The 22753-nt window shown below is 39.7% G+C and overlaps 2 protein-coding genes across 2 annotated transcripts; both read right to left on the bottom strand.

Moving 5' to 3' along the window:
* Nucleotides 1–4122: 4122 nt before the first annotated feature.
* On the bottom strand, nt 4123–11064 carry LOC121510755 (microfibril-associated glycoprotein 4-like). Its single transcript, XM_041788969.1, has 7 exons — nt 11004–11064; nt 6910–6979; nt 6098–6250; nt 5715–5753; nt 5017–5113; nt 4721–4888; nt 4123–4551 (listed from the first exon to the last, which is right to left on the bottom strand). Exons 2-7 carry the CDS (start codon nt 6913–6915, stop codon nt 4301–4303), a joined length of 714 nt encoding a protein of 237 aa, XP_041644903.1. The 5' UTR covers nt 6916–6979; nt 11004–11064; the 3' UTR covers nt 4123–4300.
* A 123-nt stretch (nt 11065–11187) lies between these two features.
* LOC121510756 (dual specificity protein phosphatase 13-like) lies at nt 11188–18704 on the bottom strand. Its single transcript, XM_041788970.1, has 5 exons — nt 18431–18704; nt 18099–18316; nt 12002–15869; nt 11671–11752; nt 11188–11245 (listed from the first exon to the last, which is right to left on the bottom strand). Exons 1-3 carry the CDS (start codon nt 18553–18555, stop codon nt 15658–15660), a joined length of 555 nt encoding a protein of 184 aa, XP_041644904.1. The 5' UTR covers nt 18556–18704; the 3' UTR covers nt 11188–11245; nt 11671–11752; nt 12002–15657.
* Nucleotides 18705–22753: the final 4049 nt, after the last annotated feature.

The following is a 22753-nucleotide window of genomic DNA, read 5'->3' as shown; positions in this document are numbered from 1 at the left end:
GGCAAACCTTTCCTAACAATGCAGGAAGTCTGAGAAGAGTTGGTATAAGAAATATGATATTAATGCATTCATGTTTAGGCTTTCTTGTTAAACCACTATGCCTTTCCCTTTTTTTAAGTTGAAGTTTGCTGTTTTCCCCTGTATGATTTATTTTTATTGCATTTCACATTCTTTTGCCCTTTTATCTCTTTTTTTTATCTTGTTTTTACCCTGTGCCTGCAGGATTTCATTGAAGAAATGTGTCAGTGATTCTGGTTTTGTTGCTCTAAAATCAATTAGTCACACTGTAAAGTACAATGTGAATTTAATGCACAGGGTAAATCTGAAACTAAGTGTATGAGACTTCAGTTCAGACCTTTACCATAGATTTTTACTGCCCTTGTAAGGCCAGACAGGGATATTTACCTCCGCCGAGGAGGTTATGTGATCGGGTGGGTTTGTTCAGTTGTTTGTTAGTTTGTGATCAACATAACTCAAAAAGCTGTGGACAGATTTTGATGAAATTTTCAGGAAATGTCAGAAATGGCACAAGGAAGAACTGATTAGATTTTGGGTTCTAGTTTCAGGGTAAAATCTTCACCAGGGATTTTTGGGGCACGTGGCCAGTTAGGTCAAGGTTGCATGATAAGTGCACCAAAGTTTCCAGCACTACTCTACCCTACATCAGAATTTCTAAGTAAGCATAAGGCTGAAGATGAAGTTTGTTCAGTTTGTTGTCACACAGTGAAGTTGCTATTTTTCTCATGTTGCAGACAATGTATCACATCACATCATGGATTAGTGTAATATATTTTTGCATTATAAGCTCTTATTTGCACTGTTTCCAAGTCAATTTTTATAAAAATATGATCAAAAATGCCAACAAATCTTTTCACCTTACAATTTTGAAGATAAAGATTTTATTTATGCTTCCTAAAACAGTCAGAAATGTCTGATGTTTATCTTTAAAGCTACACAAAATAGATTGGGCCCCAAAGATTCAGGGCTTTTGAGAAAACATTAAGGGCCTAAGCCTTATAAGCCACTCCATGGCTCTGCCTGACTCAGGGCCGTTTCTTACTATACAGGTACATCTCAAAAAATCAGAATATCCTGAAAAGTTCAATATTTTTTGTCTCTCATTTCAGAAAGTGAAACCCATATGTTATATGGACTCATTACACATAGAGTGAAATAATTAAAGCCTTTATTTCTTGAGATGTTGATGATTATAGCTTACAGATAAAGTGCAAAGGTGGCATCCTTTTACACTACCACAATGGAAATTTTGTACCACAAATGTTTGCAAATGTAGACTGCATGACAAGGTGTTGATTCTTTACACCTGTGATAACAGGTCTGATTGAAACAGCTGAATTTAATAATTACAGATGTGGCCAAATACTTTTGTCAGTACAGTGTATATCAGCTGTACACATAAATCAAGTTGGCCTAACTATAGTTGTGTTTCTTATTCTTTCAAACATGAGTCGGTAAGTCCTCTCATTGACAAAACCCCTGATGAGCTACCCTAAATTCTGAGTTATAGTTTATACATTATCTTCATACAGTATTTGTGTGAGTTTAACTGTATTGATAGTTTTTTGCCATGTGTCTCTGCATGCCTTTACAGTGCTTTTGCCTGCTGTCGTCTTCTCCTCTCCCTCTCCAGGCTTATGTCGAGGCTGCGGAGCTGCTGCAGAAATCCGGGGTTAGGGCAGATGTCTCTGTGCGGTCTGACAGCAGCCACGGCCTCCTGCAGCCTGAGGCCTTCAACTATCATTAGGAAAGCCAGCACCAATGTTGAAGAGCGGCTCACACCCATCAGACAGTGGACAAACACCCGTCCTGGGACACAGAAATACGCTAGTCACGATTTATGACCATACACAGAGTCAAATGCTGTCAGAGTGTTTTAATTGGTCTTGAGTCACACAAATGTTAGTTTACCACCTAGCATCATCAGTCCACCAATTCTAGACAAATGAGACTTTCAGCAGGCAATTGTTAGGCAAGTAGAAATCCATAAGGAAATGAGGCTTTATTCCAAAGTAAAACAGCATACTTAATGAGCTACCTAGGGTAATAGCTAATGTGACTGCCTGATCAATTCCCAAAAATCATTCAGTCTCAAATCACATACTTCTGCTCATACACAGTACAAAAGTCCATTTAAATCCAGTACAAAGCCCTTAATCAGAGTGGGTTTGTGCTTATTCTAACTGTGCAGTGCCGTTTGCACTTAAAGGGAGTGACAATAGTTTAACCACTGTTGTTTTCTTCTTTTACTCCTTTTTAAATATAAAGTTGTGAAAAGACACTATGTGATGAATATAATCAAATTAAGACGGCTATTTCCACTCACAATTAAATTCATTAGGTCCCAGGCAGGTGCGAGGACCCTATTGAAATTGGTCGGGTTTGTCATTATTATTTTTATGGGTTCCAAGCCTTTTTTGGCCCCTTATCATCTTCAAAAACCAAAGAAATTCAGCACATATTCAGGTTGATATAGGTTTCAGAGGTGACCCGCAGGAACTGCCCCATTTGCCCCACTTTTCGTGCTCCTATTGGAACAGCCCCAAAAGGGACTTTGACCTAGAGTTGTGAATTTTGGTGGGTAGATTCGTCTCAGAGAGCTCTACAAAAAAGTCTCCTGAAGCAAATCTCAATTTCCAACAGGAAATCTGCCATTTTGAATAAATTATTCCAAAATTAGGTGTTTTTCCCTGTTCTAGGGGTCATAGCTGGTCGAACTCCTCCTAGAAATTTCATTCAATCAACTTGTTCCTTGACATATGGCTAGATGAAACATGGCTGATGAATTTATTCAGAACTTTCTCATTAGTCGAAAGGTGTGGCTGTGGCGAGCCCTCAAATTAGCTTTTTTTTTTTGACAAACAGGAAGTTGTTTATAACTCAGTGGTGCATAGTCTAATCTGACTCAAACTTCCTGTGTTCATGAAGGTCCATGCCAGCCCATGTTTATATGGTCATTTTTTCTATAGATCATAGCGCCTCCTAGTTGTGACAGGAAATGTCAAGGTTTACAGCACAAGCGGCTGTTACAAGTCCTTTGAAGATATCCACTCCAAATTTGTATCAGGGAGTCCTGACCTGGCTTCGGCGGGGCGGCAAACATAAAAGCCTTGGCCTAAATTTTTGAATGGTCATAACTCTGGTATACATTGATGTATCTTCAACAAATTTCATGTGCTCGATGACAGTCCAGGCCAGAACACATCCATAATTGACATTTTGAAAAATTGTACATCATCACCCTCTGGCAACAGAAAGACACTTCTGCTGAATTTCAAATTGCGATCCCTACAAGGTTGGCCAAATCATGCTAAAATTTGCTAAGGCTGTACCCAAGGAGTTGACCTTACACATACTTGATGGTCAAACGTCTATGTCAAAAGGCGTGGTCATGGCAGTTTATATACTGGTTAAAGGGGGTTTAAAAGTGTCTGAAATGGCATTAAATTGGCATAAATGGGTGGGAAATTTGTTGAAATGGAAAAAAAATGATTTAAACTGGCAAGAAAGTGTTAACTGAGAAATTAAACAGGCAGATATTGACAGAAATGGGTTAAACTGGAAAAAATGAGCATATAAGATAGTGAAATGTGGAGAAATTGGGTGTTAAAAGTGATAATAGTGGCAATAATAGGTCAACAGAAGCAACATTAGGCTTAAGTGGCTTAGAAGTGTCAAAACAGGCAGGAAAAAAAGTGGCAGAAAGACTTTAAAATGGAAACAAATAGGTGTTAAATAGCAAAAATATGTTAAAATTAGTGGGAAAAAAATGATGAAAAGGGGTAAAAAAATTTGGCAGCATTGGTAAAAAGTGGCAGCAGTGTAATTTAAAAATATTCTTAGTTTTATCAGGGAATCTGGAGACCCCCTCTCAGTGTCTTGTGACCCCCATGAGGGTCCTGACCCCAAGTTTGAGAACCACTGGTATTGTGGTATAAATAAAACCTGAACCCGAACCCTTCTACAACCAGTTCTAACAATTTCAGTGAGGTTTCCAGCTGTGTCTGTTGTTCTGAGCTTAGATAAAGACATAAGAGTGTTGTTGCTGATTCTGGGTTCATTCTGAGTTTTTTGGTCTTAAAGAATCAGGACAGGAGAGAGATGGACAGTTTCTGCTCATTTATTATCATCAGGTAAGAACCAACAGGTGTTCAGAGCTCAACGAAACCGGATTTAGAAAACCTTCTGGTCTCCTTGTGGAGCTCCTTCTACATGATCAGAGAGGCTGGTCTTTACCATCTAAAGAGATCATGTTGATGATCAGCTGATTGGTCCTGGTGATCTACTGAGCAGGACGGATCTTCATGCTGAAGCTCTTCAGAGAGTAGTTTGGGCCTTTCCAATGGTACCACTCCAGCCCTAGAAAACTGTGACTACTGGGCCCCCAGCGATAAACTCCGTTTGGATTGGTGTGAAGACAGTTACTAAACCAGAACGCCCCCAAGAAATTTTCAGCACAGTTGTAATTCGAATAGTCCTGGTCTTTGTCAAAGGTGGAGAACTTCATTCCATTGTGAAAGGCCAGACCTTCTCCTTGAGAAACACACCAGAACATCAGGATTTTAGATATTACGGCAGAAATGAAGACTAAACAAAACATCAGAGTCACCAACAATAAACACATCTTCTCATTCATTAATATAAAAACAAGAATAGACATCCTCACAGGTCGTCCTGAATCCAAACATAACTTCTAACTCACCGGCGCCTCCATCAATGAATCCAGAGACATGCAAGGTGTATCCGTCTGTCTCAGAGTCGATGGAGAACGAGGTGTAACGAGCAAATGCCGTGTTTCCATCAAAGTCCTCCATGTCCACCAGCAGCTCGTACCTCCTCCTCACAGTCAGATGGAAAATATTCTCAAGACCTGAGAAATCAAACACAGAAACATGAAGGAGAGGATGAGTTCCCCTTCATTAGGTCAGATTATAAAGGTCCTAGTTTGATATGTCAGTGTTATCAATCATCTCTGGACTTCCTGGTTTTTGGTCTTACCGAGCCAGTACTCTCCAGCAGCGCTCCCAAAGCCTATCTTATACGGATCCCAGGGTCTGTAGAAGTTCACCGTGCCATCCATCCTCCTCTGGAACACCTGGAGGACAGGATGGAGGTTAGTTAGCTAAAACTATACAATCAATGATGGTTTCCAGGAGGAACCTCCAGGTGTTTTTAGGTGATCAGTATCTCTGACATTGTAATGAAAGGCTAAACAGAGAGAGATTCATGAAGACTCTGTCAGATTGAAACAGCTGTTGTAACGACCACGTCTATGGACACAATCAGCTGATGTAGTCCCATATAAAACTGACACAAGATATAGAAGGAAACGGCCTCATAGCCATGATTATCTGGGCTCTGAGCTCTGAATCAACCTGGCAGGAACCTCCTTCAATGTTGCCATGTCTGTAGTTTACATCCCACACATCAGCTAGTTGTATATGGCCTGAGCTCTCGGGTGTGGCCTCTAGTGGTGTCCTCCAGTAATACAGGTCACCTCCAGGAAGGTATTTACTCACATGTTCAGGAGTTTCTGCAGGATTCAAGGCTGATTTATGATCAAATATGACCCTGATGTGCACTGACTGTGATGATATTGAACATTCTAATGTAAAGAACATTTTAATCCTTGATAGATGCTTCATAATGCTCATTAGAGCTTGGATTAAAGTGTGAAGGATTGAGCTGACACTCACCGTCCATCCTCCTCCCAGTGAGTCCATGTCACAGTACACCTGGAAACACAAGCACAGTTAGGATCAACACACTGATAAGTACTGCTTGGGTCTGAAATATTTAGATCATCATTGATTTACAGAGAAATAAAGATGTGATGGGATAACCATCCCATCTAAAGAAGTCTAGAGTTTTATTCCTACACTGTTTTTACAGCATCTCTATCTCTGTCCATCTGTAGGAATCTTCAACGCTTCACTGCCTGAATATAAGAACCTATTCAAACACAAGTCTCCTTGTAATCCTCATCCCTGATCAACACCAGATCTATCAGAAGACTGAGCTCTGGAACTGGCTCTCATCATTTCTATCTAATATGCAGCCCAGAGAGGCTGAGGCGTACCTGGACAGCAGACGTGGATCCGATGGGGTAGATGGTGTACACTCCGTTGGGTCGGCTGTTGTCATAGTTATGTATATCATTACAGTCGAACGGCATTAAGGGCAAACAGCTGATCAGCTGAGGAGCTAGGAGACAGATGAGGACTGGAACCAGCTGGAATAAAAGCTCACATTTTGATTTGGATTCAACCAGAGATGAGCAGGCACCAGGCCATAAGAGAAGCTCTGAAAGTCTGCAAAGGTCATCATCTTTAGATGTGTGGAAGGACAGAGCCATAAATACATGAATGTGGTCAAGACGAACCAGAATCAGTTGAAGTTTTCATCTTTAAAGTTTGTGCTGGTCTGCAGATCTATTTAAAAAACCTGGAAACATGTGGACCAACACTCTGCACAGCCAACAAACACACTGACAGAAGCAGTTACAGCTGTATGCACAATGTTGTATAGATGATCTGGTTATGTTATATAGTTTGAACGTCATGAGTATATTAATGTTGTTTTGGTGAATAAACAGCTCCGTTCAATCTGGATGAGTTGGATGCTAACGCTCAAGCTGTATCTTATGGTGCCTTAATACGAGAGTCTGAAATAGTAAAAGTAAAATATTCAGGAACATGTAAATAAAAATATTAGAAAGTCGGTTAAGACTGAATGTAACAGTTAAAAACAAAGAGAGGTTGTAAAATCCCTCCAGAGTCAGAGTTTGCTATCAAAGCGTCAGAGAGCTGGCTGTTTTAATGTCCAGAGAATAGAACTCTGAGGTTTAGGACTGTGTGGCTAAAAGACGGCTAAAGCTGGCTCTGTACGTACCTTCATGGTGAAGTCTGAGTTGAAGTGAGCTGATGAAGATCAGAATCTGTATTTAAGGACTGTGATGGCTCTGTGGGGTACATTAAACATTAACCAATCAGAGACTGAACAGCTGCTCTTTCTCACCAACACATCAGCCTGGAAACCTTTGTCCTTGAGTCTCTGGCCCTTTGATTAAAGTGCGGTCAGCTCCTATCCTCAGCACACCCTTGCAGCTATAACCACATTTCCATAGTCCGCTCCTCACCGATTGGTTGACTTTAACGTCAGATCTTTGCACACTTACCTCTGTATCTTGTTCAGGTTAGAAGCTAAGACAGTTGGAATTAAAGCCACATTTGAGTTTTGGCTTTAAACACAGCCAATGATGATGAAGAGAGGAAGATGCTACTTTCTACTTCTGTGGCAGGCCTGACTGCTGTAACAGCAGAGATACAGCAGAGACACTCAGACTATTATGACATTATCTTGGTTTCCTTTTTTCCTCATTCTTGTGAAAGCAAAAATTTATTTTGATTCCATAATGTGTGTGTTCAAACTCAGTCCCAACAAGGGCCGGGCTCTGAATTCAGGTCTAACCTGAGAGCCTAACAGGGTCAACATTGAACCAGAAACTGTCAACCTCATCTTCAAAAGTAATGAATTACAGAATTACAGAAAACAGTCCCCCAGTGGAAATTTGGTATTTTGACAGAATCGTGCAAGTCCATCAAACATGAAATAGGGGACTGGGTAAGAGCTACGTGAATGAAATCAGTACACATGTATATCATGATTGGATGGAAAGAAAAGTCTCAGAGGGTCATCCTCTAAAATGTACAGGAAGTGCGCTACAAACAGCTAAAGGTCAAATTTTGGCATTTTTGGACGATTCACAAATGTCATATTTTAACAAACTAGTCTGAGGGATTTCATCCAGTTGACTCCAGACTTTTGTTGCTCATTCTGGACAACCTTGAGATGTAAAGTTGTATGAACTGTGAGTGTTCTCCACAGGGCAGTGCCGTGACCAGAGCCCAAACTTAAACTACTTTTTTTTCCCCACTGCGCATTGGACAGTTCACACCTCCACATCGTCCACCTGGACACCTCGTCGGGCATTAGGGTTAGGGTTAATGCTCATATCAGTCATCACCAAACTTCAAAGGGATGATCACACATTAATCCTGAATACATTCATATATCATCATCATTACTTTGTCACAGCGCCCCCTTCTGGCAATTTGAACATTTCTCCCTCTGATTCTTTGAATTTTCTCTTAAAATATTCAGCCCCAGCACACCATTCAGCCTAGATTTATGATTTTTGGTCTGCGTGTGTGTCATCATCTTACCTACCAAAAAGCCTCTTGGACTAATGCCCAAAAACCAACAGGAAGTCCACCAGCTTCATCTCAATTCAAAATAAGGCATTTTTATGGTGCCAAATGACTTTAACCTATTATAACTTTAGTAAACTAGAAAAGCACTCAGAGAGCGCAGACCTCCACCATTAGCCCTATCTCCCAATAGTAATGAATCATTTACAAAATTCCTGGATCCAGGCGGTGATCCGGATCACTCCCAAAATCTAATCAGTTCTTCCTTATGCCATTTCTGACATTTCCTGAAAATTTCATCAAAATCTGTTCATAAGTTTTTGAGTTATGTTGCTAACAAACTAACAAACAAACTACCTAACAAACCCTGCCGATTACATAACCTCCTTGGCGGAGGTAATAATACTCTATGATCTTCTGCTCTTTCTTTAGACAACGGTATCACACTGAACACACCCACATGGAAACATCTCATCATAGCGCCCCCTACTGGTAACAGGAAATGACTAAATGGTTCATATCCTCATTCCTCTTATTGTGCTCAATCTACTGAGCTCTGATTTTGAAGGAAAAGCCTCAATAATTGGCCAAAACACAGACATGTTTCATTGGAGGATGTCTCACTGGAGATGGCGAGTATTTCAATATCTCACCAATTAAACAGGAAGTATGTGCAACCCTCAAAACAAACATCTGATTGCCTTCAAATTTCAGATAGGATCAAGGTCTGCACCTCTACATATTTAAATGTTTATTTCTTTACTTCGATGTTGCACCCCTACTGGCAACAGGAAGTGGCACAAATGGGTAATTTCTTTATTGGTGAGCAAACTGTTATCTCGCCGTTTTACAGGAAGTCACTGTAACTCTTATATGAAACTTATGATTTTCATCAAATCTCACATGTTTAGGGTCTGGCCCCCTACATATTTAAATGTGTATTACATGTTTTTGATAACGCACCATGTACTGTTAGTAAGCAGAAGCAACTTTAACCTATGATGTCCTGTCTTGTTCTCATTTTACATGATAAATAGCAGTCCTGGTAGGAACCTGTTTATTCTCACTCTCCCATGGTAGCGACACACCTTGACATGCGTTGGGGTGTGAGGGCCCCTCAGTGCTGCTTGCAGCCCTAGTTCAACTTGTATTTTATGTTAATATTAGTCGCTCAAAGAAACGTACTTAAATAGCCTTAAATGCCTTTTACTTGATAGAAATGAGCTGTTTCAGGTAGTAACGTGTCAGCTGGCTAGCTGATGCTAACATTAGCTAGTGCACTAATATGCTAACGTCACAATATTCGCAACATCAATATGCCGTTCATTGAGGGTGTGAAGTGTTCATCATTCCATGACTGTAGTCTATTTCTTTACATACTTCTTTACATAACAGTGTGAATGCACTTCCTGCACTTATGCACTCAAAGTATTTATAATATCAATTAGCTTGCATAGCTACATGGCTTCTGTAGCAAAAGCTAGAAAAGTGTGATGTAAGGTAGGTAGGTAGGCTATCTACATTGTGTAAATAGCTAAATCTAAGCTCACAAAGCAGCTTTGAAAGTTACCTAGTGTGTTCTCTACATAGCTAATAGCTTTCATAGCTACATAGCTAATGTAGCTAAAGTTAACAAAGAGGCTACGTAAGGTAAGTAGGTACATTATCTTCATTGTCAGCACAGCTAAAGCTAAGCTCATAAAGCAACTATTTAAGTAACAAGGTGTGCTTTCTACATGGATAATAGCTAGCATCGCATAGCTAACGTTACTAAAAGTAAGAAAGGGGCTATGTAAGTTAAGTAGGAATGTTATCTACATTGTTAACATAGCTAAAGCTTAGCTCACAAGGCAATTACGTACATTAAGAGTTGTGTTCTCAGCTTAGCTATGTTTGCTCTAGCCATTACTGCATAAGCAAATGTAGCCAAAGTTAACTTAGCTACATTTGCTTATGCAGTAATGTTAATCACACAGCTAGCATTGCTATGTGAGCTTTAACTAAAGCTAACAAAGCTAAAGCGAGCCAGCGTTTGTCTAACCAATTCTACAATGGGACTATACATAACCTAATCCACGGTTAGACCTCTGACCTTTGTTTAAGTTGCATTTAAAATAAATAAAAATAAATAAAAAGTTGTGCCAGCAAATGATGGCACTTCCATTCTGAAAGAGACGGCGTCTCAGATGAACAGGGAGTGGCAGTCGTAGATATACGGTCTGCAGCCAGACCCCTGAGAAATGTTAACTAGTTTTTTTTTTTTTTCAAGTTAACATAATATAATAAATAACTATTATTTATTCAACCTACTTACTAGCTAATATACTATCAGTTCCCATTAAATTATGCTAGCTAACTTTACACTAGTCATTACGTACCACAGCTCAAGCATTTCATATAGCTAATGATAGCATTATGTATCATGTATGTTACTATTTGTTAGCTAACAAATTTAACAGATCATAACCTAATGTATTAATGTTAGCTAGCAGATAACACTAGCTAGGAACTTATTTTTTTCCTTTTATATATGGTTATCTTCTGTTTAATTGCCAACTAGAATTGGTAGCTGGATGCTAACATTAGCTATTTCACATTGTACCCAATAGGCTATCAAATATGTAAATCCTGGACCATAACAACAACAGCAATTAAGCCTGAGTGTAATGAGCGTGATGCCAGAGAAAAATGGCTGCTAGTTGAATATGTTCAGTTACATTGCGCTCTATAATTGCAGTCCCATGCACGAAGTATATTTGGATTTGACAAACTTGCCTCCCATAGCCAGTGCAGCTCTGATGTATCGGGCTGTGGGGTAGAAGAAAGGACTCAGGATGAACCCTATCGCGTCATCAGCCTCCACCCCATAATAATCCACTTTCATGTCTCTGTAGAAACGTGGGCCAGTGTTGACATGGAAACAGAAGCCAGGGCCAGGATTAGGGGGTCCATGAGCAGCATTTACTATGTGAGTTATGCCAAGACTGTGGAGCAAGGCCTTGTCCCGAGCTGCTACCCTGAAACATATACATAAATATGTAATTGAAGGATAGCCAAGAAACACGGTAAAATTTCACGATAAAGGACAAATATTACAAAACAAACATCATTTTTTTCTCAAAAAGAAAAATGGACCCTCAATGAGCATTAAAAATGTACAAAATACAACAACATTTTGGGAAAGCAAGACATTTCCTCAAATACATTTCATAAAACCACAAGATTTGCATTGAAAAAAATCAGCAATGTTTCTCAAAACACAATATATGACATTTTTAGCAACGTTAAATCACAAAAGGAATCTGTAAATACAATGGAAGTTGTTCTCTACTCCTTTTGCCCTCCACACCTGCCACATGGCTGAATGCTATAAATAGTATGTGATTTTTTTTGGTGTGATGTTATTGCATTTTGACCTTCAGGGCTTCCGTCAAGCACCTACTCATTGCCGATGAAAACGTTTGGCCAGACTTGATTTACGTGTCCAGTTGGTCGTCTGTCTGCGAGCAGGAACTCCTGCAGCTCTGAAACAGATGGAGGCTGGTATGGTGGATCCCTAAGAAACATGCTGACACATAACAGCACATATCACAATTTCACCTTTCCTTAGACATCTTATGTGAATATTGAATGACTTACAAAGCTCTCACTGCTCCTTTACTTTTCTCTAAACTACCATTACTGGTTTTATACATCAGTCTGTTATCATTTGGAACAGAAAATAATGACAAACCAAGCAAACTAATCTGCACTCATTCGAAATTAAAACTTACCTCACAAGTCCAAACCCCCCTCTGACCAGGCTCGCTCTTATTTGCCTATGAACAGACACAGACCGTTTCCTTAAATAACTCTGTAATCATACACTCACTGGGGACAAAACATCCTTCAGACTGTGTTTATCAGGTATGGAAAACACACACATATGTAATGTCAATGTTTATTTGCATTGGTAGGAATGTGTCAGCATCCTATGAACTTTAACATTAGCTCTCTGGCTGAGTTTCCATGACCACAGACTGTTATGTAACACGAGACTGACCTGTATGTGTGTCTGAGTTACAACATGACAGCTGAAAGCACTCTGCTGCTCTGCTGCTGTAAGAAATGTCACCTATGAGTAACAACTACCAGCGTCATGCTAACTACAGCTGCATTTTTGAGAATTATTTCTACTTTTCAATTTCAAATGAACATAACAAGAGATTTAAGAGAAAAATGCAGTACCTTCTTTATTGTCCTTTAGATCAGTGGTTCCTAAAGAGGGGCTCACCACTTTGTCTTCCAAAAACAAATATTTTTAAATGATTTCAAATTGTATTTTTTTCATAAATATAATATGCATAAAATTAGTCAAATCTAAATAAAAAAAAAGTTGATTTTTAAGACTTAGATGCTGAAGGTAATGTTTGAAAAATCCCTAAAATGTAAGTCTGCACAGGTCCGTTCTTGAATGTGCATGGCTGTGTTGAACTCTGCTTCATGTACCTTCAGGTAGAGTGAGGGTCTCCAGTTTCTGGCACTGTTTTTCGGGGGTGACAGGCTGAAAAGTTTGGGGACCCTCGCTTTAGATGACTGTAACCTTCATAGCAAAATAGTGATAAATAGAAATCTTTAAGCATTTAATTCATTCCCTCATTTTATTTGTTATCTTATTACTATAATTGGCAGTGTGTGTGTCTGTTTTGATTTGCACACCACACCGTTGCTCCAATTGTCTTTGATACCTCTCAGAAGACTTTTTCGGTGTACTGGTTTGAAACTGGTGGCATGAAAAAAATCAGATTTTCTGTAAAATCCCCAAATGTTCTGCCGAATCATCATCCGAGGACCTCTGCTGCATTCTATTTACCTCAGATGTCAGAGCTGAGAGTGATGAAACACCCAGGTTGAGCTGGTGTAGGTTCCAGATCTGTCCCGGGGCTTGTGCCTTCCCATGACGCCACAAACACTGCTGACTACGGCAACAACTGTGGCCAAGTTGATAGTAAGGTAAATAATTAAATAATTCATTTTAAGGTAGATTTTTTTTTTTTACTTGAAGTGACAGATTTTATGTAAAGTTCCTATTACTTTTTTACTGTAAGTAATGATTTTTTCATTAAGATCCTTCTTTTGTAAGTAAAACTAATATTTTAGTTATTTAATATATATTTGTAATGAAAAATTATAGTTAATAAATCAACAAAATTTCATTTTTTAAGTTGAATTCCCTCTCATTTGTAAAAATTTTCTGCTAGACATCATCCCCCTGACATACAGCAAGAGCAAACAGGGGGTCGTGGCCCTTTAAGACACTGTAGATGTCATAGAAAGAAAATAATTGAATCAAAATGATGTTTTTCACACCCTCAGCATCGCCTCTAAACATACAGAGGACTAAAAGCAGGTAATTCAGAATGCCAAGGTATGAATAACATTACGACTCTAAAGTTAGCTTTCAAAGTTAGCTTCGTACAAAACCAATAGGTTCACTGTCCAGCAGTGTGAGCTTCCAGCCAATAAAAATTGGATACATCTTCACAGCCAATCACAATGTACCATGTTATCAGAAGGGAGATCTGTCAGCCAGGACACATCTGCTACCTACACCAGAAAACAACTAGACTTTGAAACCCGCCCACAGTGAAACGTATTTGGATGAGATGATACACCTGCTCTACATCAAAGTAAGCTCTCTTTAAAGCAGTTCTCCATGCTCATATTAACAGAGACAATACAGGAGATGTGTCATACATTGCTGTCAGAATTATTCACTGTGAAATCATAGTTTAACTGTTGTTTAGTCAGCTGTAGTCACCGACTCTGCATAAACGTTAGGTGCATGGTTGGTGGGCTGTATCATGTTATGTTAAAGATCCACAAAAAATGCACTCTTTAACTTTGTAATTCAGTCAAGAGGAACAGCTTTAATGCTCCACTTATTGTGTTGTTGGACTGCCACAACACATACACACTGGAGAAGCTGAGCCATTATGTAGCTAGTTGGGGGAAAAAACACCTCCATCTCCATGCAAACTGGCCTTATCCAATGATGAGGATGGTAATAAGCTGCCATAAATAAAGAACTGCTTACTGTCTGTGAGAGCTGATGGAAGTATGCTGCAGTTTCTATGACGCTCAAACTTTCCAGAGATCAGGAAACAATTTCCCCTCTGTTTGACCTAGAAATATCTAAATAAGGTTGACATTTTTAAGAATGTAAATATGGTCAAGATGATTTTCTAAAGTTGAAATGAAGAAGAAGGGACATTTAAGTGACTTTGAATGGGCCATCGTTGTTGGTGCCTGACAGACTGGTCTGAGCATTTCACAAACTGCTGATCTACCGGGATTTCCGTGCTCAATCATCCAAGGATTTACAGAGATTTGTGAGAAGCAGAGAAAACATCCAGTGAGCAGCAGTTTCTGGGCCAAATGCCTCGTTGATGGCAGAGTCCAGAGGAGAATGACCGGACTGGTCTGAGATGATAGAAAGGTAACAATAACTTAAGTAACAACTCGTTGTGACCATCTGGGAATGCACAACACATTGAAACTTGAAGAAGATCGGCTACAGCAGCAGAAGACCACACCAGGTGCCACTTGTCAGCTATGAACAGTAAACTGAGACTACAATTCACACAGACTCACCAAAAATGGACAAAAGCAGATTGGTAAAGTTGTTAAGTCTCAATTTCTGCTCCAACATTCTAATGGTGGGGTCAGGGTTTTTATTTATCCTTTATTTTAACAGGGAGGACCCACTGGGACCGAGGTCTCTTTTCCAGGGGTGCCCTGCAGTTACACAGAAACAGAAATTTGGCTTAAATAACATGACCACCAACAACCATGGCATATTCAGTCACCTAAATCAACTTCTTTCTCCCTTCTGATGCTGGTTTTGAACTTCTGCAGATCATGCATGCATCAGTTGCTGCCATCTGATTCACTGATTAGACATCTGCGTGACCATCTAAACATGTTTATCAAATAACGTGATTGGTAAGTATATAAAAATTGATCTGCAAACACTATTGAAGACAGGTCAGCTTATTTTACATATATCTAGGTCAAAATATTACCATGACAACACAATAAAATAACTTTAATAGAAATTTACAACAAATATTTGTGTACAAAGCTTGTGCACATGCCTTATACTACTAACTGGATTATGAAAAATCAATCTCAAAGAAATAAGATACATAGATATTTACAATATATGACATTAAAATGGTCTCTGTACCCAGAAGTTTAACTTGAAACACAAACATGGAATTTAAGGTCACTTCAACACTGTCAGAAATAAAATTCCAACCACTCCAAAGACTACAAAGAATTATTCAGAATTGTTCAGAGCTGATAGAAGTGGAGAGTAACCCAAAGAAAGAGACAGGTCTCGAGGTAAAAACTGAAATGATGGATTGAAACAAAAGAGAGACAAATGTCAGAGAAGAGGACACAACCCCCGTTTGAAAGCCAGCTGTTCATCAAGTCTAAGGAGGAGAGACAAAAAGTTCCTGTTGGGGTAAATGGCTCGTTTTTGGACGACTCTCCTCAGGGCATCTCTGAGAGGGAGACGCTGTCGAAGCATTAGGTACACCAGGACCAGAGTGGCTGATCGACTCATGCCCATGATGCAATGGACAAGCACTTTACCTGTAGGGCAAGGGGGTAAAAGACAGAGGAAAGTAAGGGAATACAAAAATTATATAAGGACAGGGCATCAGTGCACTCTATATATGTCACGCTTGCATCAGGAAGCCCAAATACAGCTATAATGTTGTACTGCTGTACTTGTAAGTCATATGAATTAGGAGATCTGACAGTTTTATATTCACTGCTTCTGGACTGATTCCAAAAGTAATATAAAAAGTAAAAAAATCTTAAAATCTTATAAATCAAACAAAAAAACGCTTTAAATCAAAGTGAAAACAGATTTCTACAAAGTAATGTCAAACAAAAAGCAAGGTAAAAAAAGTGACTTAATAAATATTTACCGCTTCTAAAGTGACTGACCTAATTCAACAGGTCCAGCTAAATAATGTTATCCCCAATTTCCATATACAGAGTGCGCGCTGCGGAACGCCGGCGAATCGTACTGCGGAGCACTTCGCTCCCTCTCTAGTCTATCGGAGTATTTCCATAGCCGGCGCTCTAGACCGGCAGAGGTGCGCGCCTGGAGCGGCACTCTGCTCCGCTTTGTTTTCAGCGCCGGCTGCTGCCAAACCTCGTAAATTCACTGTCTTTCAGAAAGCACCAGCCATGGAAGTCACAAGCGTAGAACATCTGGTTCTTTCAAATCATCATTTTATCAACATTACGTCTCATCCTGCAGCGAGAGCAAAGGGTCACTGAGAGGTCAGTGGGTCACAGAGCTACAATGGCGCCATTGACAAGGAAAAGTTCACTTTTGGGGATATTTAGCCAAAGAATTTTGCATAAAACCACAGATCCTTTAAGCATACATTAACCTTTTAACTTCCTAATGTACTCACTCAATGGAGGAAACAATAATATCATGGACTTATACTTGAAAGGATGATAAATTAACCCCAAAAGGTAAAAAAGTCTGCTGCTGACATGCTATTCCTGCGTGAACTCGCAGTTCTCCCATGATCTCTTCCTGCTGATCAGGGCTTGCGCTCCGCGGTGCAGCACCCTAGACTCGCTTCCAGTGGGCGAGGTCGCTTGCCTTTCTGTCGGAGCAAATCTGTGGCGCGCACGCTGTATATGAAAATTTGGGGTAGTAGTCTCACAATTAGTGTAATGGGATCACTTGAGAGCAGTGAATGTGTGTGTGACAAAGACACCTTTGTCTGGAAGGCCAAGTCACTAGTCAGTCAGTATTCCTGGCTACCATTACACCATGAAGACAAAAGAACACTTCAAGCAACTCAGAGAAAAGGTTATTGAAAATTTTAAGTTAAGGGATGGAGACAAAAAATCAAGGCAGTAAACATCCCCCAGAGTTCAGTTAAATCCATCATCAAGAAATGGAAGGAACATGGCACAAGTGTAAATCTGCCTAGACCAGACGGTCCTCACAAACTGACTGATCTTGCCAGAAGGAGACTAGAGAGAGAGGCCACCAAGACACCTATGACTACTCTGAAGGAGTTTCAATCTTCAGTAGCTGAGATGGGAGAGACTCTGCAGACAACAACTGTTGCTCTGGATCTTCACCAGTCAAAGCTATATGGGAAAATGGCAAAGAGAAAGCCACTGTTGAAGAAACTCATTAAATCTCCACTAGAGTCACCAGAAAGCATGTGGGAGACGCCATAGTCAAGTGGAAGAAAGTTCTTTAGTCTAACGAAACCAAAATGGGGCTTTTCGGCCATCAGACAAGACACTATGTTTGATGGACACCAAACACTGCACATAACAGCAAACACCATCCCAACTGTGAAGCATGGTGGTGGCAGCTTGGGAGAAGATGCATGTGTGTGAAAGCTACACAGAAATGGTTTGAAGACAAAAGGATGAATTTTTTGATTTATAAAATCAATAAAACTGTCAAACATCCAAGGGGGTAAATACTTTTTCATAGGCACTGTACTCAAATTTTTCTTTTGTTGTTAGATGTGTTATTTTTGGCTGTACTAAATAAAAAGCCGATATTTGAATTTAAAATATGGCTCAGGTTTCCCATGTTTTCAAACACTACTGAAAGTCTTTGCTTCCTGATCAACAAGGACACAATAAATTATGATAATTTATCAGATTCCCTATGTCAGTACGAGCTGCAACGTAAAACAGCAGTACAACATGATAACAACATTTGAGCTTCGTACCCAGAGTCAGACATCTCCATAATTGGCGGCTGAGTAAATATGTTCAATGGGTGTCTTTAAATAAAGTTGTCTAAATATTTGGGTACTATACCGTCTTTGCTCCTCAGCGCTTTATGTATGAAGTCAGCCGCAGGTTTGAAGTAAAGACTGAGATCAAAGTGGTCTGAATCCTCTGCTGGGATGCCAAAGTAAACACAGGTGTTCCCATAAAAACTCTGGTCTCCGATGCTGCCCTGCTTCGAGTGCGCTGCATTCAGGACATGAGTGATGCCCAGCTTTTGTAACCTCTTTCTATTCTGTGCAACAGCTCTGGAAAACACAAAAATACATCAGATATGAGAAAAATCCAGCACCAAGACACACCTACAGATCCTCCTATCAAGCTTGTGAAAGTTTTCATTGACACCAACATGAGAAACTCACACATTTCCTATGTACAAGTTAGGCCAGACTTCATCCACTGGTGTGAGCTCAAGTGCGCAGGAATCCAAAATGAGCTCCAGTTCTTTAATGATCGCCAGGTTTGGTAGCTGTTTGTTCCCTGACATTCTCACAGCGCTCCGCTGACAGACCCCCGACACACTGCTCCCGTTTGTGTGCCTCCACCGTCCCCTCTCCGCCACAGGCTGCAGCTCAGTGAGAGACTGCAGCAGGTGGTCGTCTGAAAGCAGCCCCGCTCTAAAATTGGCTCTCTGTATTCAGCGAGTGCTCGGTGACTGCATGTGGAGTTACCTAATGTTGCTGTTGCATTGATTGGTCTGTTTGCTGATGACAAAGGTCCTGGGGGATAAAAAAGAGTGACTCCGTCTGTAACCGCTGAGGTCACAAGAGGAGAGGAAGGGGGGGAGGGGGGATGGACACAGTTCAACTGTATACAAACAGTAAAATGGTGCAAAAGAATGGAGACAGAAAAAAGGAGAACAAGTAGATCTATGTGTTTCCATTGTAAGAACAAGGGAGGTCCTGAGAAACCTTATTGAAACACAAGGGCTTTAAGGTTAGGCCCTGCAGCATTGAACATATCCGCTTGGTTCAGCACTCAAAGCCTTAAGAAGATCAGCCTGGCAGCAAGGAGTTACTTTGTCTTGATCCACTTCTAACGCTATTTTAATATTGAGATTCAGTGGAGCACCCTTAAAGGGATACTTAAACATTTTGGCAAATTCGCCCATTGCCATAATTCCTGTAATCTTAGTAATAGGTTCGTTACCTTTAGGTGTCGGTGCAAGCTGTTTCTAGATTGGCGCTGCCGAGTTTGGACCTGCTGTGCCAACCCAATGTAAGCAGAAGGTATTCCGGCTTTCCCTCATCAAACTCATCAAATACACAATCCATCAACTCCAAAACGCTCACGTGGACAAGTTGTGACCTGTACATTCACCATTTACAACTAGAACAAATACTTTGCCCCCTACTCTGCTGCCTCCCCACTTCCCTCACCCCTGTACTGTCCTGTTTTTAGTTATTTCTGAGTCTATGAGTTTCTGTGAGAGAGCTGTGAATACCCATCTTTAGACTTACAAGATACTGTGAGATACAAGTCAATTTAAAACAATGATATGCATCTCAAAGTTCATTTACTTGTAATAAGATTGTGTTTTAAGGTCATAGAAAATCTTTTCTTTCGTCATCCTCTTGAAATGGCAGTCCATTATTACATCCTTACCTCCAAGTTTCCAACTTTTAGAGATACACGATGGTCTTTCTTGGTGCTGGCCACTGCATAACCGTGTCAATCCACGTAAAGCAGATTGATAAAAACAGCTGGAAAAAGCATGCAAAGAATCAGGTAAACTTCAAAATACAACATAACTGACCTGAAAACAACTTCAGAATAAAATCATTTTGTAAAAACACAGGTAGCTCAAGGTTTTATTTTTAAAAGAACACCAGAGGGGGTACTGAATATTCATGATTCATGATGATTCATGATGTCTTGACAGACTTAGCAGATTGTTTACAGTGCCGTTTATCAAACTTCGGCTCATAGAGCTCTGAAATCTCTGTAACTTGTACCGTCAGCAATCATTCTCTGTCACCATAGTAAACTAAACTCACAGTTTGTTAATGTCTGAAAAATTAAACAGTTCAGCATTCATATAATTAAATAGCTGTGATAATAATACTTAATTTTTAACCTGAATAATAACCACCCTTATCAAAGCAACAAAAAATGAATTTCATTTATTTATAATGTAGTACAAAATACCCTTTTAAAAAATTCAAACCCCTTTTTTAAAACAGAATTACCTTTTTATTAGTGAAGTGGCACACTGAAGTTAATAATTAGGAAAGTTATGTCAGACTTCATAGCTAGGCCATTATGTGCACAAATGTCGGGATGCCAGGCAATAAAGTAGAACAAACTGAGACCACTTTCTTGGAAAGACATGGAAAAATTGTGAAAAGAAACAGAAAATTGGGTGAAAAGAGGCCAAAAAAAGTAACATTGTCAAAACATTGCATAAATGTGTTGAAAGTGGCAAAAAGAAGTTAGAAAAGTGACACAGATGGGGAAGATGATAAGAAAAAGTGGCATAAATAAACAAAAATGGGGGAAAAGTAGCAAAAATAAACTGCAAAAAGGGTCAAAAAGCTGCAAACAATGTTTGTAAAGTGACTAAAAAGTGGCAGAAATGGAGTAAGATGGCAAAAAGATGTGGTAAAAAGGGGAAAAGGTGGCAAGTGGCATAAATGGCCAAAATATGGGCATAAAGTGGTAAAAGTTAATTAAAGTGGCAAAAATAATTTGTGGAAATGGGCATAAAGTGATACAAATAGGCAAAAAGTAGCAAAATTGGCAAAAAGAGGCATTTATGGATTTAATGTCAGGAAAAAATGGGTGAAACACAGGAAAGGAAAGTGGCAAATATGGGGTCAGATGGCATAAAAAAGTGGAAAAAATGGGTATAAATTAGCAAAGATGGATGAATAGTGACAAAAAGAAATAGCAGTAAAAGGGCAAAAATTGGGTAGGGGGGTAAAATGATGCGGTAAATTGGGCTAAAGTGTCATAATTGGACAAAATTTGGCACGAAGTAGCAAAAACCGTCTAAAGTTAGGTAGAAAGAGTTAGAAATAGACAGGACCAATCAGTGATGAGGAGCAATACTTTCGGGTGCGGCAGAGTCGTGACAAGCAGCGACAAGAGGCCGGTGCAGTTATGGTGGAGAGATTAATGTTGATGCTGCTAAAGCCCCAGTTTGACAACATTTCTTTGTTAAAAGAAGAACAAAGAACAGCAGTGAGCTGTTTTCTTTTCAAAAACAACTAAAGTCTACCGTTGCCATAGTTCACTTCATGCAGTTCTCTATGGAGTTTACTCCGTGGTAGGGGCTATGTCATGTGTTTTGTTGCTCTGATTGGTCCGTAAAGATGTGACAGACAGAACGTTCATCCCGTCACCCTCCGTGTTTTTTTCAAAGGCTCTGCCCTTTCCCAAATGCTGTCTATGGGAGGTTACCAGATGGATGAGTGAAACTCGTCACATTACCCATTTAACTATCAGGTTTGTTTTTAAAGAAACTTTGCATGGGAAATGGCGTTCGCAAATTTCAGGCTCTGTACATGAGCAAAATGAAACCCCAGGAGATTAATAAACAGATGTGTATGGCGTACCTCTGCAGCAAAATCAGTAAGATCTATGTGATACCTCTATAGACCAGCTGCATAAAATTGTCTAGGTTCAATAGTTACCAACAGAAATCTATTTCATCATACAGCTAGTCTCTGATAGTTACACACAGCTGTAAACCAGTTAAACTAACTGCCTGGTAGAGTTCACTCATGCTACATTTAGCAGTTCTTCAATGCAAATATGTGTCTGATAATCAGGTTTTATTTCCAGTTCTCCTATTCTCTATTCTGCTGAAACCTCAACTCTGAGAATGGATGGATAAATGCTGCAGGTAGTCACGACGGTGCCCTTATTTGTACAATATTGTGATTGTGCCTTTTATAATGACTGTGCCTTTGTAATCTCTGTATTTAACTACTGATATGTTTTAATTATTGTCCGCATTTTTAAGAACATTTATCCTTTCCGATTCTGTTTATTTATTGTTATACAACACATCTGCTGCTTGACAGACTGCTGCCAACGAGATTTTGTTGTGTTGTCTAACCGGTGCAACGCTAACAAAGTTTCTTCCTCTTCTCATCCTTTGTCTCTGTTCCTCCGTTATGTTATCAGGTTGTTGTAAACAAAGTGTAAAGGTCTTTGCCAACTGAAAGTTGGCCTGTTGAGCCTGTTGCATTTCATTTGTATTCGCTTGAAAAATTCGTATAACGTCGCAAATGGAACCTGTACATAAGAAGCAGTGAAGATGATTCTGTGGCTGGCTCATTAAAAACATTGGATCCATCCACCCTCACAGGGAGCTTCACAAAAGCACAAAAGCACGTGCCATAGGGCTGTGCCAACTTGGAGGGATGGAGAACAACATTTCACGTCAGTCTCTGTGATGTGGCTGTGAGTACAAACGTATGCCTTTATCTATTATACTCCATGGTTGATATCTACACAATATAAAGGGAAATCAGATTTAAATTTGAGTTTTCAGTGTGAGCGAAAGTAAAGTAGGGGATCGAGTGAGCAGGGAGCTGCAGCCACAGTTCTGAATAATCAACCACCCATTTAAATGATTTGAACAGATGTGAAAAAATCAAACCTGTTCCCCCAGAAAACTAAAATGTACAATTAAGATTAACGCAACACAAGATCATTTTCTTTTTTTCTGAATGAAA

The sequence above is a fragment of the Cheilinus undulatus genome, linkage group 6 (assembly GCF_018320785.1).
Source record: "Cheilinus undulatus linkage group 6, ASM1832078v1, whole genome shotgun sequence".
Lineage (NCBI taxonomy): Eukaryota > Metazoa > Chordata > Actinopteri > Labriformes > Labridae > Cheilinus > Cheilinus undulatus.
This window is presented reverse-complemented; position numbering and strand designations above follow the sequence as displayed.

What these genes read in the sequence shown, in the direction of transcription:
- LOC121510756 (XM_041788970.1), bottom strand. Translation starts at nt 18,555, where the DNA reads ATGTCAGGGAACAAACAGCTACCAAACCTGGCGATCATTAAAGAACTG. An exon ending in AACTTGTACATAGGAAATGT is followed by an intron (nt 18,317 to 18,430) that starts GTGAGTTTCTCA and finishes TGTGTTTTCCAG; the next exon opens with AGCTGTTGCACAGAATAGAA. An exon ending in AGCGCTGAGGAGCAAAGACG is followed by an intron (nt 15,870 to 18,098) that starts GTATAGTACCCA and finishes CTTGCCCTACAG; the next exon opens with GTAAAGTGCTTGTCCATTGC.
- LOC121510755 (XM_041788969.1), bottom strand. An exon ending in TGCTGGAGAGTACTGGCTCG is followed by an intron (nt 4,889 to 5,016) that starts GTAAGACCAAAA and finishes TTGATTTCTCAG; the next exon opens with GTCTTGAGAATATTTTCCAT. An exon ending in ATTCATTGATGGAGGCGCCG is followed by an intron (nt 4,552 to 4,720) that starts GTGAGTTAGAAG and finishes GTGTTTCTCAAG; the next exon opens with GAGAAGGTCTGGCCTTTCAC.